This window comes from Panthera pardus, unplaced genomic scaffold (genome assembly GCF_024362965.1).
Source record: "Panthera pardus isolate Hobbes unplaced genomic scaffold, ASM2436296v1 HiC_scaffold_13, whole genome shotgun sequence".
Classification (NCBI taxonomy): Eukaryota; Metazoa; Chordata; class Mammalia; order Carnivora; family Felidae; genus Panthera; species Panthera pardus.
This window is the reverse complement of record NW_026526688.1, coordinates 145,974,118-145,993,713: the sequence shown is the minus strand read 5'-3', so window position 1 is coordinate 145,993,713 and position 19,596 is coordinate 145,974,118. Positions and strand designations below refer to the sequence as shown.

Below are 19,596 nucleotides of genomic sequence, written 5' to 3'. Positions count from 1 at the left end.
TTGTATTCTGTGTAGTCACGTATACCATAAACTGTCTTAGTGACAAATGCAAAATTACCCTTATTACTTGCCCCAAGTTAGCTGTTGATCCCTTTCACTGATAATATACAAGTGTAGAGAATAAGAAGCCTTTAAAATTGGGGGGGGGGGCAGGGGGGGAAAGATACTTTCCACTAGATTACTGAAAATTGGAATTTTTATGTTGACTCTTGATGACTGGAAAGCCAATGTTAAGAATCAATATTTTCCAATATAAAATAGTACATTGAATTGTTTAATAATAAACAGTATATTAAGAGCCTATATATGCTGACTGGGAACCAGTGGTGGCTTTTTAAATTCTCAGAATGACTAAACATTTTATGGTTAGAAGCAACCACAAGTAATGATGAAGGTGCTCCATTTCTCTGTAGCAGCCATTACAATAAAAATCTTTACAAAATTACTTCACGATCAGCAAGAGAATTTTACTGGTATTAGCGGTAAAAGTGAAGAGAGAAGAGTGAAGAGAAGTGTGTATTAGTTTTAAAAGTGTGAGAAGGTAATAAAAAAACATGAAAAAGTGATAGATTTCTTCTATATGTGCCCTGCTGCAAACAAACTCTAAAGAGAGCAAGATGGGTACTTTAAAAGCCAGCGTCGGGAAACATCCACTGATAATGCCCATTGTTTTACTTTATACTTAAATTACACAAGCAGAAAAGTTATGCTTATTAATAGTTTAATGTATGAAGGAAACATCCAGATTTCTGAATATGAAGGTACATATCTCACATTAATTTAAGTCTACATAAAGTAGAGCCTCTATACTGACATATTGAAATTTACTTTCTGCTTAGCCTTTTCTGTTATGTAAACAATTGTACATTTATTTGCCATTCTAAAACTTCAGGATCAAGTTTACATAATTTTGCTAAATTTCCGTGTTTGCTCAGAAGCAGTTTACAGTACTAAAACCAACCAGCCAAAGAACAGCTTCAACAGAAAGTTATGTCCAAAGGGGAAGAGGGAAAGAAAAAAAGAAAAATGATAAGAAAAATGCTAACTAAGGTAAAACGGATGGTGGTGGGGAATGGGCAGTCACAAATGTTCACAGAAAATAGGTCAGTTAGTAACTTCTTCTGCAAAAAGCCTACACACTTCAGTCAAGCACATCAGTAGAATGATTTGGGAGCATGAATTTTTTTCGGCCACTTGTGATTTCCTCTGAATGAAAAGGAATCTGCAGGCTAACAAGCCGATCCTCATCAGCCGAGCTGGTTCATATGCACACTGTTCATGTGAGGTGCCCAGGGTCCAGTCCACACCTATGAAAATCGAGCATACATTTTATTAAGTGTTACATCTGTAACACATATTTGATAAAAACAAAAATTAAGTGCTCTTAATATCTGTAAGCTAAAATAGCTAAATCTCACTCAATCTGCAACACGCTTAGAAACAATGAAGAAAAGCAATGATAAGCCCTTAATTCTCAAACAGGATCTGATTTATCATTTTTTAAAAACCATTACCTGAATACATATAGACTGATGATTAAAGAAGGAAAATGAGACAAAGATATGATATATACACCAAAATAAACTAAAATACACTAATAATTTCTGTAAATTTTCAGAGTTCTACATTGTTTTGCAATTTAAAATACTTAAAAGAAGTAACCTCTAGATGGCCCTTTTCACACCATTAGTAAATTCTGATGTATAAAATTATAACACTTTGCAACTTAAAACCTTTTGCCTACCATCTGCTACCCAATGAAATATATTATGCCTTTGGTACCATTTTCCACATCTCTCTACTGTATTTAAGCTCTATTAAATTTCCCTCAATTTCCTCAACTTCCCATATTCACCATACTCCCTCACTACCATGATTTACCTGTATCCTGTTTGTCTTGGCACCTCATAAACACTAACTAAATGTTCACTGAATGATCAGCCTTACCGTTTGAGGGCCATTATTTTCTGTGGAGCTCGAAACCATCTTTATCAGGGAGTTCCAAGAGGGGTCTGCAGCATGAGGGCCATTAAATATGGGTCCTCCAGCACCATCAGGAATAGGTGCTACTGGAGGAATCATTGCGTTCCCATACACAGAAAAAGGCATACCCTTAAAAAAGAAGAAAGGAAAAATTATGCACATTAGTCATATCTTCAAGTCACTGCTTACTTTTCCCAATATAACCAATGGCATTAAAATTGATATTTGAAACTTCATCTTATTTTGAAAATATACATTATCTAGGTAATCTAAAAATTATTTTCCATCATATGATTTCTTCTAGCATTAGATTATATATAAGCCTAATACAGCCAAAATGTTTTCTCAAAAACATTTCTCTAAACAACTGGGACAATATCAGGATATAAATATTTATATTTTAGCCAGATTTTGACATATAATTACAGTCTGAGGCCCACATATCATCTCATAAATACTTACCCACTTGGAAGTAAAATAAGGCTAATAATAAGAAAAACATTTAGAAATATAAAAATGCTTATTTAAGTCACCATTACCCCAACTTTAGGAAAGTCCATGTATCCTGCAGGAACATGCTGATGGAATGTACCAGAAGGAGTTACAATTCCTGTATTCTCTCGCTCCATTGCTTGATGCTGTGAAAACACTCCTGGATCGGACATTGGCCTATGAATCATGGGATTTCCCATCCCAGGGTTACACCAGTCTACTTTATCTGAGGGAAAACAAAGAGGCAGAAAAAAATAGTTGATATTTAACATCAAAAGACAGCAAAATAAAGTCTTTTCTGTATTTTTTTTCTAGAATTTTCCACACTGAATTGTGCTTCCCTTTAGAATAATGACCTACTTTTATATATTTACTGCAGTATTTCCGTATTGGTAGGTAGTGATATAATAGGCTAATAAAATAACCTAAACACTAGTTATTACAAAAGAAAAACTGCTAAGGTAAGATAAGAGCTGGAGTCCCAGGAAAATACCAGCTTCTCCTTAATACAGTGAAATGGAGAAAACAATATGCTTGTATTAGACAATTTCCAGAATGCAATGATAAATTCAATGGGAGATCACATGGGAATAAAAAAATGGCGTGAACTCTTAAAATTGATTAGTCAAAACGAAGAGATATGAACACAGATCTTTTAAGAATGACTGTAAAAGTTACATATTACTTATGATATTTTAGTTAAATGCATAAACTTAATTTCTAGTAGGCAGGATAGCAGGTCTTACCTTGATTGCCACCAATCCCTTCAAAAGACCAGATTCCACTATGCCCTACTGATGTAGATAAATTACTCCCAATAACAGATGGAGCTGAAGTTCCAGTTTGCCTGATACGTGCAGAACGTTCAGTCCCAATAGGGACTGGAACTTTTCTGTCCTGAGAGACGTTGCTGGGCTTCTCTGACCCTAAAGGTACTGATGATGGGGCAGGCGAAGGTGCACGAACTCCAGAGGATACTGACTGTGCAGGAGAATCTAGAGAAAAGATATTTTGAAATAGTATACATGTCATCTATAGAGTATACATGTAATTTTGTAAAATCAAATCTTAAATCCTGAAGACACCATAAGTATGTGTTCTCTGAGGAAAATGAAGCATGAAAATAGTGCTAGAAAATTATGTATACTGAAATTTGGTTAAGGTCCAGGACTTTGCAATAATTTTTAAAAATTTGATTCACAATTTTTCCATTTAGTTACATGACAGAATGTAAAGATGTCCAACTACACATGTGATATAACCCATTAAACTAATTAATATTTAAATAAATTAATGTTTGACATTGAGTAAAATAAACACCAGAGCAATAAGAAGACAATGTTTAAAGTAAAAAAGGTGAACAACACCAAAACAGAGGTGGGGAAAATCATGCCTGTATTGGCAATTTCCAAACTGCACTCTTTGAGAACACGTCTCCATTGGTATACAATGACAAAAACAAAGGGATTCAGGTATCCAACAAATTTGGAAAATCTAACATAAAAAAATTAGTTTCTTTCAATCAGGACTTCAAGAAACCTTAACATGCTAATAAAATTCCAACAGAAAGCTATGCCTCATTGCCCAACTTTGTTTTATTGTATTACATGGTATTCCACAGAGCAAGCTTTCTGAAATGACAATTTAAGCTTTATGTATCAAAACAAGGTGAGTTCTTAATATAGTCAATGTGGGAGTATTCTTTAGTGATTCAATCTCTTCATGTACTACAGAGAAGAAAAAAATAAGAAAACCAAAACTTTATATCTTGTGAAAAGTTTAAGTATCAAGCACACTTAAATTTAAAGAGGGTATAAATGGTGGAGCTTGAAGCTTAAAAGTTTAAACAGTTACCTGCCTGCCTATCTACAATTTACTCATAACTGCCTGACTGTATGCCCTAGAGATAGTCATTTAATACTATTTTTCCATTTAACCATCTTTTTAACATTTACGTTTTCCGTGTGTGTGTGTGTGTGTGTGTGTGTGTGTGTGTGTGTGTGTCTATATTCCTCCAAAAGGATTCGGGTAGCTAATAAATTTGCAAAATCAATCAATCCATCTATCTATCTACATACAAATACACATACCCAAAAGCATATTGCTTCTACTTCCCAAGCTATGAGAATCTGGAGGACAAAGAAAATTCAGTGATATTATTAGCCTAAATATGCTTAAAAATGATTTGCTATACATATTTTAGAATCATATAGACTTGGAAAGTACTATACTGTGGAGATCAATGTTGTCTTACTAGTGCTTACAGAGGTCCACTTAGGCTAAATCAATAGTACCACCTCTCTCAATGAGTTGTGGTGATATTATTAACCAAAAAAAAAAAAAAAAAGAAAAGAATGTGAAAGTACCTTATAAATTGTAATTTATTATAAAGATATAGATAATGGGAAACAAAAACATGAAACTTCTGAGCTTATCTGTAAAAGTAAATCAAGAAAACTTTTACCATTTAATAAAAAATTAAAATGTATCTCCTGTGGGGGCAGCACCTGGGTGGCTCAGTCAGTTGAGCATCCGACTTTGGCTCAGGTCATGATCTCCCGGTTTGTTAGTTCAAGCCCCACATCGGGCTCTCTGCTGACAGTGCGGAACCTGCTTTGGATCCTCTGTCTCTCTCTCTTTCTGCCCCCTCCCTGCTTACGCTCTCTCTCTCAAAAGTAAATAAAACATTACAAATATATATATATGTGGTCATGGATCCATTAGCATTTCTTGACAGCATTACTTTTAACAAATTGTAACAAAATAGAAAAGCCAACTATGTGTCTTTGAAGCAACTAAAAGTATTTTAAAATTCACCTTAAAATTACACTGGTATAAGAGGGAATTCTAAGAAGATGGAGGTTCAGCAAGCAGCAAGTTTTGATTCTTCCCAAATCCTTCCATAAAACAATCTACCAAGTAAACAAAGCCAAAAACCCATGGATAACATCTATTACAAACCTAACAAAGTATCCAAATGAACTGAATAATACAAGTGAATGGGACAAATCACCAACAGCTACAACAAGACCTCTGTGTTGTCAGCATCTGTGTGAAAAGAAGCAATTCTCCAGACCTAAGAACAGAATAGGAGAACAACAAAACAGTCAAAGGTAGTCAGAGGAAAAGCAGAAAAGGCCAATCAGAACAGCAGGTGAAAGTGGGATACTTCTGCCTATGCTGGGTAACTACAAGAGATTTACAATAAAGTCTGAAGAAGTCAGAGCAATAGTGGCCCTATGAACTCTCAAAAGTATCTGCTGAAATCTCATTCCAGAATAAAGCGCCACACAGATAGGAAACTTCTGGGAACAGATTCCAAATTGAGCAGGAAAGAGACAACAGAGCAAATCAAACACAAGATCACTTAAGAGAAGGCAGAGGTGAGGGTGGTGGGAGGGTAAGGATAACAAAGCCAGGAAATATAATGAAGTACAAGGCCATATTTGCGCATACTTACCTAAAAGACAAAATTCTAGAGCTTTTAAGCTAGAAAAGATATCTGATCCACTTACCCTTTCTAAATATTCAGGAAAACTCATTTCATTTAAAAATGTAAAACAGAATAGAACTGAAGCCAAATTCCATACAAAGCTATTTATGTGAACTAACAGAGATATGAACCCATAACATCTTACAGACAATAAAAACATGCCAGAAAGAAAGCTCTAATATTCCAAAGGTGTATCAGAAAGAAAGCTGTATTCTAAAATTCTAATGTGGGCTAAGAGAAATGCAAGAAAAACATATGAAAAACAGCATAATTCAGTAAAGCTGGAAACAATGACAAAATTCGGGAAAGTATTGGAAATAAGAGAATATTCCAGAAGGTGTAAACACAAGGGATAAAGTTTTAGGTTTTGTTTTTTAAACTATGTACCAAAAGGGCATAATTACATACCTGAGAAAAATCAACCCATTATAACTAAGGTCAAGACAAAGTCAAAGGTAGTAGGCAGGCAAGAAGGATGGATGGATGGAATGATGGACAAATGAGTTCTACCTCTCCTAGAATCACCCCTAGAAACCTGCCCAATCCTCAGTGTTAGATCTAGTCTCTCTTTCCTTTCCTGAATCCTTCCGAAAACAAAAGCAAAACAAAGCAAAATAACAGCAACCCTCCATGTTCTGTTTAAATGGACAGAATAATGAGGCCTGCCTGCTGACTTGCCCCATTTAAGAAATCTGTCCTCTCCACAGATTCTGCCAATCTCATAGCCATATTTTTATCAGATGACTGTTTACTGCTTCCTCCCTGCAGGCTTACTGGACTAATGATGGCATGTGAGTGAAGAATGATCCATTTCAGGCTTGGAGAACCTTCTTTAGAAAAAGAATATAAAATTACAAACACAAAACTAGGTATATGGCTTTGGCAGGGTCCCTTGGCAAATAAGGTACCCTGAAGCTTAAACTTCATTGGCTTCGTGGTAAATCCATTTCGGTTTTGAAATGACAACAGGTCCTGAAAGAGCAAAGTGACTTACACATTTAAAAAAAAAAAAATGTTCCTTCAAGAAAATTACTCTGTTTCTTCATGCTTCTGTTCAGTGTTTACTGAACTACCATTGATAATGAGATTAATGTGGCTGGTCATGACTAGCTTACAAAAATGTTTTTAAAGGGGAAAGAAAACAGAATAGAAAACACCAGCATGCAACATACATTGTAAGGATAACAACTATTTTGTAAATATATTATTTCAACTACACACACACACGTATATTGTGTCACAGTGTAAAATTAGTTTCTTCCTTTCAAAATTATGTTTTACTGCTTTTTGATCTGACAACAGTTTTATAAGACTGAATGTCAACACGGTCCATTGACTAAATTTGCCAAGGACTGAAATGCACAGACTAGAGCCAGTGATCAGTACCAGTGCATGAGCTGACTGAGTGTTGGTAAAACAGATCTTAGTAGTTTGAGTGGAATAAGGGCTCAGGTGATCTCTACCTAGCCTTTATATGCAGAAGGTTCTTGGGTATCACCAATCTATTATTCTGGGGCCTCAAGAAAGGGTTCTTTGCTTTCTAACAAAAAATTTACAGAAGGGTCTTGTGTCCACCACATCCCAACTTAACTTGCCAGGTCCTAATATCTGGTGTCCTAAAGGAGAGGGAGTGAGAAGATGTATAGACTACATGGAGAAATATGACAGAACCTGTTCACATAAAACCAGACAAATACATTATGAAAAATAAGTCACATGCTTCTGTGGTTAGTTCTACAAAAGCATCCAGAACAGCAACTTTTAAAAGTATGTAGATAAATACTGAGAACAAAATCTTGAAAGACTAGAAGAAATGAAAATACAAAATTACATTCCTATGAACAGATTAACAAAGTAAATGGTCATTAAAAAATAACAGTATTAAGATCTATACTAAGTGAAGAAAGTGCAGACTGGTTAAAAATTCAGTATTAGAGGTAAAAGTGAGAGTCTTGCCTGAATCACTTTAATGGTTGCAAAACAATGACTCAAATCATAACTCCCACATGTATGAGTTGTCGTTATACTGTAAGGAAGAGAGTTCCCATGTAAAATTTTAATTTCTTAAAAAAAAAAAACCAATTAAATTAAATTCTAAAATCTTATTCATAATCATTATGAACTTATGGATTCTTATTTTATCCCATGAGCTGCCATTATTCATTATGGTAGTCAAATTTTCCTGAATTTGGCCAGTGGGAGTCCCTTTAGTAAAGCTGCTTCCTGTGTGTTGCCATGTCCCCATCATTTTAAACAATTACTAACACCAGAAGACTTTGCAGGCTCCCCTTATGCTTTCTCTCCCCCAACTCTAGAATCAGCTAAGAAAGCCTAGTTTCTGGGGCACCTGGGTGTTTCAGTCCTCTGAGCATCCGACTCTTGATTTCAACTCAGGCATTATCCCAGGGTCATGGGATCAAGCCCCATGTCGGGCTCTGCACTGAGCATGGAGTCTACTCAAGATTCTCTCTCTCTCCCTTCCTCTGGCCCCCTCCCCCAATTGTGCTCATGCGCTCCCTCTCTTAAAAAAAAAAAAAAAAAGGCATAGTTTCTTTCAGTGGACAAAAATATTTAACAGATAGATAGAAACACTGGATGTGCTCACTGCTATTAAAGATTAATTGTTTTTAGGCCCTTTCAGTAGATAGCGCTAGAGGGAAAATTGCAATTTTATATGATTCACTCCAATATATAGATAATTGAAAAATCATGAGTTCACAGTGATCCTCTAATTCTAATCCAATTCCATAGGGTTCTTCCTTGCCTTACCCCATTTTACACCTCTCTTTTCTCACAGTGAGGACCATGCATCCCAGCATCATCAATATACTTATTAACCCAATCCTATAATAAACCCCATAATTTTAGAACTGCTTATCCGTAACATTATAAAAATCACATGTCCTAAGCAGAATTGAAGATTTGTCTGAAATCTCGTTGTCTTTAGAGTGAAGGGTATATAAAGTACTATGTTCACAAGTTTTTTGAATTGTTCTATTTTTTTTTTAATTTTTTATGCTCATTTATTTTTGAGAGAGAGACAGAACATGAGCAGGGAAGGGGCAGAGAAAGAAGAAGACAGAGAATCTCAAGCAGTCTCTGCGCTGACAGCGCAGAGCCCAACGCAGGCCTTGATCCCATGAACTGTGAATCGCGAATCATGACTTGAGCTGAAATCAAGAGCTGGACACCCACTGAGTGAGTCACCTAGGCTCCCCTGGATTATTTTTTTAGTAGGTTTATGTTAATAATTTGCAATACAGATAAGTTTGTTTCTATTTATGTTCAATTTTAGCATTTTTCCTTCAACAAAGTTGGGTGTGGTGTTTTTGGAATTTATAAACATTAACATCATTTCAAAAGTAAAATTTTTATATTACTCAGACAAGTGCTACTTCTTCCCCCGTTCCCTTATAATCTGCCTGAAAGGATGATGAGGAATAAGAACACAGTCTCACAGAAACTCTACACAGATTACGTACTAATTACAAAGGGAAAAATTCTAATTTGACAGTACAGAAACCTAGTATTCATGATCTTAACAAAATGATTCAAAGTTAACAGTGCCAATAATGGCACAAACTTAACATTTTATATTTTCTAATGCAATATACTGAGATAAGGACACAACATTGACTACATACTAAAATTCCTGTCAAAAACACTTAGCCTAAATTTAATCATGAAGAAATATCAGAAAAACAAATGAAGGGGAATTTTATCATCAACTGACCTGTACTCTTCAAAATGTCTTTCTTTGGAAGACAAAGAAAGACTGAGGGAACAGTTCCAGAATATTTCACACTAAAAAGACATGGAATTCAATGTAATCTGTGATCTTGATTTGAATCTTGGATGAGAGGAAATAATATTTATTATTTAAACTATATAATTTAAACTATATAATTATTATTTATAATTATAATATTTATAATTACTAGATGTTATTGGGACACCTAGTAAATGTAAATATGGACTATGTATTAGCTAATACTGTCCAACATAAAATTTGCTGAATTTGCTAATTGTACCATAGTTGTAGCAGAGAATATTCTTATTTTTAAGAAATATAATCCTTTAGAGTATTCAGGGGAAAATAGCTTGATACCTGCAACTAACTCTAAAATGGTTCAGAAAAAAAATTCTATACACCTACACACCCAGAAAATGAAAGAATGTGGCAACATGTTAACAACTGGTGAATCTGAGAAAAATATATAAGGGTTCTTTGTACTATGCTTACAAGTTTAAAATTATTTTAAGATAGACCTGAGAGACATTGTCTAATGTAATACATTTACCCTGAGTGATTCATGGTTCGAAGGGAAAAAAAAATGTATAAAAAATGTTTTAGGGCAATTGGGGATATCTGAATAGGAAGTACGTATGACGTGACATTACTAATATTAACGTTTATTTGATAATGGTATTGTGGCTGTGTAAGAAAATGTCCTTATTTTTAAGATGGACACTAAAGTTTTTAGGTCACAAGTGTCATATCTAAACCTTACTTTCAAATGTTTCAACAATAAAAAACTGGAGATTACATAAAATGGAGCAAAATGTTTAAAAAATTGGTAATTTTAAGGAGTTAACAATTGAAAGGAATATGGATGCTTCTTAAAGTATTCTTTCAATTTTTCTGTAAGTTTGAAAATTTCTGAAACTTTTAGAAAATTAAAAAAAAATTTTGTAATGTTTATTTCTGAGAGAGAGAGAGAGAGAGAGCAAGAGAGCGCACGAGCAGGGGAGGGGCAGAAAGAGAGGGAGACACAGAATCCGAAGCAGGATCCAGGCTCTGAGCTGTCAGCACAGAGCTCAATGCAGGGCTCGAACTCGTGAACTGCGAGATCATGACCTGAGCTGAGGTCGGATGCCCAACCGACTAAGCCATTCAGGCACCCCTGAAACTTTTTGAAACTTCAAAAAATGTTGGAATGCATCAATGAAAACAATTTTAATAGCTTCAGTGATATTCTGTATCAATCAGCAATGTATTAGAAAACTTAACCTATACTGGTTGCATTGTTACAAAAAGCACAATGTTTTTTCAACCAAAACAAAAATCAAATAAACATTAAAACCAAACCAAAAAACAAAAAATAAAAAAAAAAAAACAATGAAAAGCCCACACAGTGAAACAAACTATAGGGCAAAACAACCTATCATACTTTCTGAATTTCATCACAAAATCCCTGAATCTATTTCCTAAATAAATATTAATAAGTATGTTTTTATTATGCATAAAAACAGTCTCTGCTTCTGAGAACCCATTCTAAAGATTAGCTACCAAAAATTTCAGAATAATACGCACATGAGCAGGGAAGGGGCAGAGAGGAGAGAGAAAGAGAGAGAAGATCCTAAATCCACCCCAAGCTAACAGCATAGAGCCCGACGTGAGGCTCGATGCCACAAACTGTGAGATCATGACCTGAGCAAAAATCAACTGATTGACCTACCCAGGCACCTACCCCTCAGGTTAACCCTTTTCAAGGAGCAGTCATGTTGCAATTTTAACTCCTTTTCTCCCAATTCCTATTTTTTCATGAACATGAAAATCAAAAATTATCCAACACACACACACAAATATGAATCACCTATATGTAGACATCTTAAGGAATATGTTTATTCCTATGATGGTTTAGTTTTAGCTCAACATAGAAGACACTGATCCAGATCTGTTATATATTTAGGTGTAAAAATTAATGTTCAGAGGAGTATAAGAAAAAACTAAGCAGGTGAAATCACTCAAAAATTATAATGTATTTCAGACTTTTTAATCATTTGCTATTTATAAAAATGTTTGTTCCTCTGTTCCCATTTCATTAGTCTTGATATATTCAAGACTTGTTCACAGCTCGTAAGTCATCTTTTGTCTTTGCCCACTTAAAACCTCTTGCTCTTAAGGAAACATATACAAACTCTTCTTATGGAATTATAATGTATAATACTCACCATTCGATGCTGATGAACATGGAGTCAACAAACTAAGTGGGGAAAAATGTTGTCTGTTAAAGTTAGCAGCTGCGGGTGCTCCTCCAAGGGGTGCCCCAGGTCCATACATTTGACCTCCTGAAAGGTTTGAGGCAAAGTTTCCCAAATGTGTAGAAGAAGGTGTTACAGAACCATATGGCGAGTCCATGTTGACAATACCTGAAAGACAGAAGATAATTTATAATAGTTACCTATAGGAGAAAAAAATTAAAAAAAAAAAACTAAATTAAAATTAGGAGACCTCTAAAATACCCCCAAATATTTTAGATTTCTCCTTGCTATTTCTTCCAGTCCATTGACTCATTTTCCCTTCTATAAAGAGAACTATAAAAAAGGAACAATTATCAAGGAAAATTATTTTTATATTTAATTTTAATATATGATACTTTAATTATAGAATACATGTAGATTTAATATCAACATTGGAATTTCAACTGGCCTAATGGCCAAGGAATTACATAAAAACTTATCTTTAAAAAACTCAGGAGGGAGAGAGGGATGACTAGGCAAAGCAGAGACTATTTCTATGACACTGAAAAAATTCTGTATGATACTATACTGATGGATACATGTCATCAAACATTTGTTCAAACCCACAGAATGTAGAACACCAAAAGTGAACCGTAATGAAAACCATAGACTTTGATAAGGATGTGTTAATAGAGGTTCATCAATTCTAACAAATACACAACTCTGGTCAGGGATACTGATAATGGAAGAGGCTCTGCCTGCTGGGGGCAGGAGATATGTGGGAAATTCTGTACTTTCCTCTCAATTTTCTTTATGCTTTTCTGTGAACCTAAAAGTGCTATTTAAAAAATAAAGTCTAGGAGCTAAGGTTCCCAGCAGCTGGCTCTGGAGAGCATGGGGTCCTGCAGAGTAAAGATTTAAATCCCAAGGTCATGGCAAAACATCTGAAGTTCATTGCCAGGACTGTGATGGTACAGGAAGGAAATGTGGAAGGTACCCACAGGACCTTAAACAGAATCCTCACCATGGATGGGCTCATTGAGGACATTAAGCGATGGCGGCGGTACTATGAAAAGCCTTGTCGCCGATGACAGAGGGAAAGCTATGAAACCTGCCAGTGGATCTACAACATGGAAATGACTCGCAAGATCAACTTCTTGATGTGAAAGAACAGGTAGATCAGTGGCAGTGCTGTTGAGGCCTATCCACCTGTATCCTTCTATCTCAAACCCCATTTTTTCTTACCTTTTTTATAATAAACTCAATCATGTATATGCAAAAAAAAAAAAAGTCTAAAAAAACTATAGGGGGGAGAAAAACATAGCTATACTTCTAGAATGGACAGATCTGATGATCAGCATCTTAACTAAGTGGCCATCCTTTCTATAGCTAATAGTGAAACAATCTTCAGTGAATGCCTCCTGATGTAATACAGTGTGAGGTTCAAAACATCACCCATTTGAAGTTCCTGCCAAATGTCTGACTTGAATGTAATCATGGACTAAGGAAACAGATGAATCTAATCTAAAATGTGGGACATTCTTCAGAACAACTGGACTCTTCAAAGGATTCATGTCAAGAAAAACAAAGGAAGGTAGTGAGATTTTAGACTGGGGGAGACCACAGAAACATGGCAGCCAAAAGCAATGTGTGAACCTTGACTGAATCTTGGATGAAAAGAAAAAAAAAAGAAACAAACAAAGAAACACACAGGCACAATAGTTATATATGGGAGGATGGTACTACATATTGGTTGGTATTGTCTAATTAATGTTAATTCTCTTGAGTGTGGTATTTGTGAAGGCAAACATGCCTGTTTTGCTGACCTGAATTGAGTAGTATTCCCAACAGACTCTCAAATTAAACTTCATGCTAACTTTGGCTCTAATCAACTATACACCCCCCAAAACCTCAGTTCCTTTATAGAGCTGGCCTTTTTTTCCTACCCTTCCACAAAAATAAGAATTTGTTTCCTTTTTCTCTAAATCTTAATTTTAGTCTTTCTCAACACACTACCTAGAATTCACCTTGTTTTGAAAAGTGAAGTATTTTCAATAAATTCCAACTATCATAAATATGAAATATAAAAACATTTCCAATGCATTGGCATATGATGATCTTTTAATTCTAACATTTCAGTACTCAAGAGAAATTGTATTATTTTGTAAGTACACATAAATACTTCCATCAGTCCCCAGCAAAGAAACATTTACTGACCATGTTCATTACATTGTATTCACATGTCCTAGGAATAGGTAAAAATTACATCCAGTTCCCATTAAATTTAGAAATTTTTAGTCCCTTCAATAACACAGATCAGGTTAGCAACATTTCTGCAAAAGGCTGAATAGTAAATATTTTCAGGCTATCATTAAAGCATGAAAGTAGCTATAACACAATATGTAAATGAATGGGCATGGCTGTGTTCCAATAAAACTTTACTTATGAACACTGAAATTCAAATTCCTATTTTTTTGTGCCACACAATATTATTTAAAAAATATTTTTAATCATTAAAAAAATCTTACACTATTATTAAATCTCAATTTTAAAACGTAACAAATGTAAAAATAGGCAGCAGGCCATTTTTGGCCCATGGACAATAGTTTGTCTATCTCTGGTACGGCTTATCTTTAATTACTTGAAATGTTCACATCAAAATACATAGCTCTAGAGGCAACTTGGTATCCCAAATTGGACAATGCAACAGAAAAAGAACATTATTGGAAAAACCAGTGAAATCTGAATAAAGTCTGTAGTCAATTGTACTATACCAATATTAACTTCTTAGTTTTAAAAAATAAAGGATTATATAAAATATTTATACTAGGGGAAGATGGGTAATTACAGAAGAATTCTTCTATAAATTTAAAACATTTCAAAGTAAAAAGTTAAAAAAAAAAGCAATCACTCACAACTAGGAGATCTTTCTTTAAGTTCTCTATAAATACCAGCATCATATTAAATGATAATAGAGCTTTCCAAGAAAACATATATTTGATATTGTACTTTCTATTACAGTAGCCACTAGCCATATGTGCTTATTAAATATTGAAATAAGGCCAGCTTAGAGTCACAATGAAAAACAGTATGAAGACTGCACAAAAAATTAAAAATAGAATGCTATATATAAACCAGCAATTCCACTTCTGGAAATATAGCAAAGGAAACAAAATCATTAACTCAAAAAGGTATCTGCATTCCCATGTTCACAGAAGCATTATTACAATAGCCAAGACATGGAAACAACCAAGGTGTCCATCAACAGATGAATGGATAAAGATGTCGTGGGTGCACATGCATACATATGTGCGCGTGCATGCGCGCGCACAGACACACACACACACACACACACACACACAGGAATATTATTCAGCCATAAAAAGGAAGGAAATCCTGCCATTTGCAACAACATGGATGGACCTGGAGGGAATTACAGTAATTGAAGTCAGACAGAGAAAGGCAAATACTGTATGATCTCAATATGTGGAATCTAAAAACAAACAAATGCATAGAAAAAGATCAGATTTGTGGTTACCAGAGGTGGGAGAAAGGGGAACTGGAGGAAGGTGATGAAAAGGTATTTATAGGATAAATGAGTACCATAAGGATGTAATGTACAACATGATGACTATAGTTAACACTGCCGCAGGATATATATGAAAGTTGTTAAGAGAGTAAAATCCTAAGAGGAAAAAAAAAATCACAAGGAAAAATAATTTTTTCCCTCTTTTTTATTGTATCTATATGATGATGGATGCTAATTAAACTTATTACAGTAATCGTTTCACAATATAAGTCAAATCATTATGCTGTACACCTTAAACCTACACAGTGATGTATGTCAGTTTTATACAGTTTTCAATAAACGGCTAGTTTGACCAAGAGGAATTTCTAATTTTATTCAATTTTAATTTGAAGAGCACATACGATTAGGAGCTACCTTATTAAAACTATGTGGCTCTGTATTTTTCTCATTATTTTTTTTATTTTCTTTTTTTTATATTTATTTATTTTTGAGAAAGAGACAGAGCATGAGTGGGGGAGGGACAGAGAGAGAGGGAGACACAGAATCTGAAACAGACTCCAGGCTCCGAGCTGTCAGCACAGAGCTGGACGCATGGATGGTGAGATCATGACCTGAGCCAAAGTGAGACGCTCAACTGACTGAACCACCCAGATGCCCCTGTTTTTCTCATTATTTTAAAAACAAAAAAGACAGAAATGAAATCAAATTTTAAAAAGCTTTATTACTTTTTGAAATAAACCTTTTTTAATTTTAATTTATTAAAACAAAAAAGACTGCTTTATTTTGAGAGAGAAAAATATATCTGACGAAGAAATTTATCTGTGGGAAATTCAAGATAAAGTCCACTGTGGCTTCTAAAAAGACTTTTTTGAAAAACGTCATACTTGGAGCACCTGTGTGGCTCAGTCGGTTGAGCGTCCTACTCTTGGTGTCAGCTCAGGTCATAATCTCAAGGTTTTGTGGGTTTGAGCCCCGCGCTGCCAGCATAGAGCCTGCCTGGGATTCATTCTCTCTCTCTCTGCCCCTTCCCCACTTGCGCTGTTTCTGTCTCTCTCAAAATAAATAAAAAAACTTAAAAAAAAATAATTAAAATATAAAAACCCATACTCAACACATCTAATACTCAAAACAGCATTTAAGTGAACTAAATACAACAATCTCTATCTGGCCCATTCATGGAATAAAAATATTAGAAAATGACCAAGAGTTTTCCTATCACTTGTATAAAGGAACAGCTGCAGAATGTTAGAAAATACAAACTCACCTGAGGGACTTGGAGCGGGTCTCTGTAATGGTGGTCTAAAACCTGGAGCTTTGGAAGTATCAGACTGATGTAAAGGATCTGAATTTGGCAAATATGAGGATTTTCCTGATAGCATAGATTCTGGCGTTGACTGAGATGAAACAACAGATCCTCCCCAGAAGGCATGAGCAGAAGTAGGGCTGTTTTCGAACAATGTGCTAAAGGGCCCAAATGGTAAGGGGGCACTGAAATTGGGAGCAATAGGCTTATTTGCTGGATGTACTGAATTTTGACAAGCACTTTGTGTACTTAAGGTTGAAGGTAGCTGGACAGAAGAGGGAACACTGTGAGGTCTTTTAATGTGATTGACACTTAGGACTGCAACAGATGAACTCTGCACTGGAGCTGGATTCTTGTGAGGGGCCGTTGTGCCATGAGAGGGTGGTCTAATAGCAGGGGTTTCCATTTTAGGAGCAGGCTGGGAGCATCCCATTTGTGTCTGAGGCATAGGGTAAGTCACTGGGGCAGTAGAAGGCACCGCCACTGGAGCAGAACTTGTTGTTGCTAAAGGAGGAACAGTCATTCTAACTTCCGGGGGAGGAACCTGAGACTGCTGAAGAGGTGGTCTTGGCTCCTGAGAAACAGATCCCGGAGGTTGTTGCTGAGTAGAATGAACTGATGAACTCCCAGAAGAACTGCTGCTGTTTGAAAGTCTACTGTTTGCTGTTTCTACTACTGGTGGACTACCTGCTTCCTGTTCAGAGGAAGATGCCCCTTTATTTGGAGATGCTGTTCCACAATCCAAAGGGCTGTTTCTAGAAACCCCTCCTGACTGGGCTGGTGGTGATGGGGAAGATGGGGATGATACTGGGTAGTGTTCTTTGGCAGTAGGCATAGGATATGTGGCATTTGTGGGTGCAGTGCTGTTGTTGCTTGCTGTGGTTGTGACTGTTGTGGTGGTGGCATTGGATGTCTTCACAACTGTGACAAAAAGCTGCCTTCTGACAGAAGGTGAACTTGGACTGCCATTTGTAGATGTACCAGGCACCGTTGAAGCTGATGAACTGGTTGTAGTTGTTGGACTTGAAGTTAAAGAACCTGCTGAATTCACCTGAGAACCACTGCTATTCTGATTGCTATGGCGAGGCACCATGTGAGGCTTAGGCGAGTTAGTAGCTCTGGCAGGGCTCAAAGGCCTGACAGGAAAAGGACCCCAAGTGGATTGAGCTGGTGGAAAAGTACCTCCAAAGTGGGTCATGGGCAACCTTGGTGGACGGATCTGCTGGAAAGTCTGAGCAGCAAGCAAAGCATGTGCAAACTGTGGAGGAGGATATGCTAATGGAAGAGAAACTGGAAAACCAGGCCTCACATTATTCACTGGGTTCTTAATGGTTTTATGAGTAGATGCAGAAGAAATTGCAGGCACCGTGAGTGCTGTGGCAGTTTGAGATGTTGATGACAGAGCTACAGTCGTCATTTTAATTCCCATTAAGGAACTGTTAGCAGCAGTGGTGGTAGGTGCTGATGACCCTATTTTGGAATTTGCTGAGGAGCTTTTCAAACGATTCTTTGGAATAAGTTCATCAATTTCTTTGTCTGGATCCTTGATCAGAGCATTGATCAACTGAGTTGCCTGTCTTGTTGATTCAGTGCCACCCCTGTAAGTTGACCAAGAAGAAAAAGTTAGGTCCAATTTCCCCTCCTTTTTAATAGGTATAGCCTAAATTCATTTGTGTGAGTGTACACATACATACAGAGAACAAATAACAAAGGTTAGGCAGCAATTTTCTGACTATTCTTGAGGTATTCTGCAAACAGAGCAATAAACTGGCCTGGTATGCCGTTATATTTTTCAAAGGAATAGTAAACGACTTTTCAAAAATGCATTTTGCTATTGTTTCCTTAGACTAAGAAGTCATTTTCCCATCGTAAAATGCATTACAGTTAGAAAAACCACTGCATTTAAAAGCCTATGTAATCCATAACACTATAATTAAACAGTTGGTCAATGTTAAAAGCAATATAAGTAAACAAAGAACAATAACAAAAATACTGAGTAAAAAAAATAGTGTTTTATTTTAAGTCCCGGTACCTAAGATGACCCCATCTATGACCCCCACCTCTGACTAAACTCTATTAGAATGATTCTCATACTTCCTCTGAAAAGATGTCTCAGAAGGAGAGAGGAATCCTGACAGGGCCAACAATGGGCATCAGGTCAAACCCTAGTGTTAAATCTTCAGGAAAATATTTGATTGCAAGGAAAGCCTTATGGAAACCCTAAGGGGGAAATTACTCATGGAAGGTATCTGCTTCCCTCTTGTCTAGATAAAGCAGGTTGGGACTACCCACCTATCCCAGGAAAGGGAAAAACAAGATAGGAGAACAAATACAAAATAGAGATGGCTAACTGCCTCCCTTACAGGTAGACTATGTAACTATCAGCTCCTAAGGGGCACCTGCCTTTCATAACCAAACTTATGATTTCTTAGAATATCCTACCTTTATTTAAAGGGGATTAAGGTACAGACATCTTCAATGTAAGACAAATACCCATTTCAGAGTTAAATCTATTACTGACCTCATAGTCTAAGGATACAACCTCAGAATAATAAATCTCAAAAGTTAATTTAAGGGCAAAAGGGAAACCTACTGCTTAAAATGGGTAAGAAACCTATTCCTTCTTAAAAAGTCTCAGAATAAAATTTTAAGAATGTTGTATGAACAGTTTATGTAAGGAAAAGATTATCTAAGCCTCTGTCACACACTCACAAAAGAAAAATTCTTTAGAGCCCTTTGAAATGTTTCACAAGAGCATATGAATTAGAGAAAAAAACTGTAAAGGTTTTCTTCTCAAACACTAATCAAATTCCCATTTAAAAAAAGTATGCT

The 19,596-nt window shown here is 35.8% G+C and overlaps 1 protein-coding gene across 5 annotated transcripts in view; it reads right to left on the bottom strand.

Moving 5' to 3' along the window:
- Positions 1 to 704: 704 nt before the first annotated feature.
- The window catches only part of ANKRD17 (ankyrin repeat domain 17), a 163,066-nt gene continuing 144,174 nt past the window's right edge, over positions 705 to 19,596 (bottom strand). For all 5 annotated transcript variants that reach the window (XM_053901487.1, XM_053901488.1, XM_053901489.1 and 2 more), the window contains 6 exons: positions 16,726 to 18,362; positions 11,924 to 12,121; positions 3,222 to 3,470; positions 2,523 to 2,701; positions 1,948 to 2,112; positions 705 to 1,307 (listed from right to left, as the gene is read on the bottom strand). In XM_053901487.1, coding sequence (XP_053757462.1) covers positions 1,248 to 1,307; positions 1,948 to 2,112; positions 2,523 to 2,701; positions 3,222 to 3,470; positions 11,924 to 12,121; positions 16,726 to 18,362 — 2,488 coding nt within the window. In that variant the 3' untranslated portion in view covers positions 705 to 1,247. The remainder of the gene's footprint in view (positions 1,308 to 1,947; positions 2,113 to 2,522; positions 2,702 to 3,221; positions 3,471 to 11,923; positions 12,122 to 16,725; positions 18,363 to 19,596) is intronic.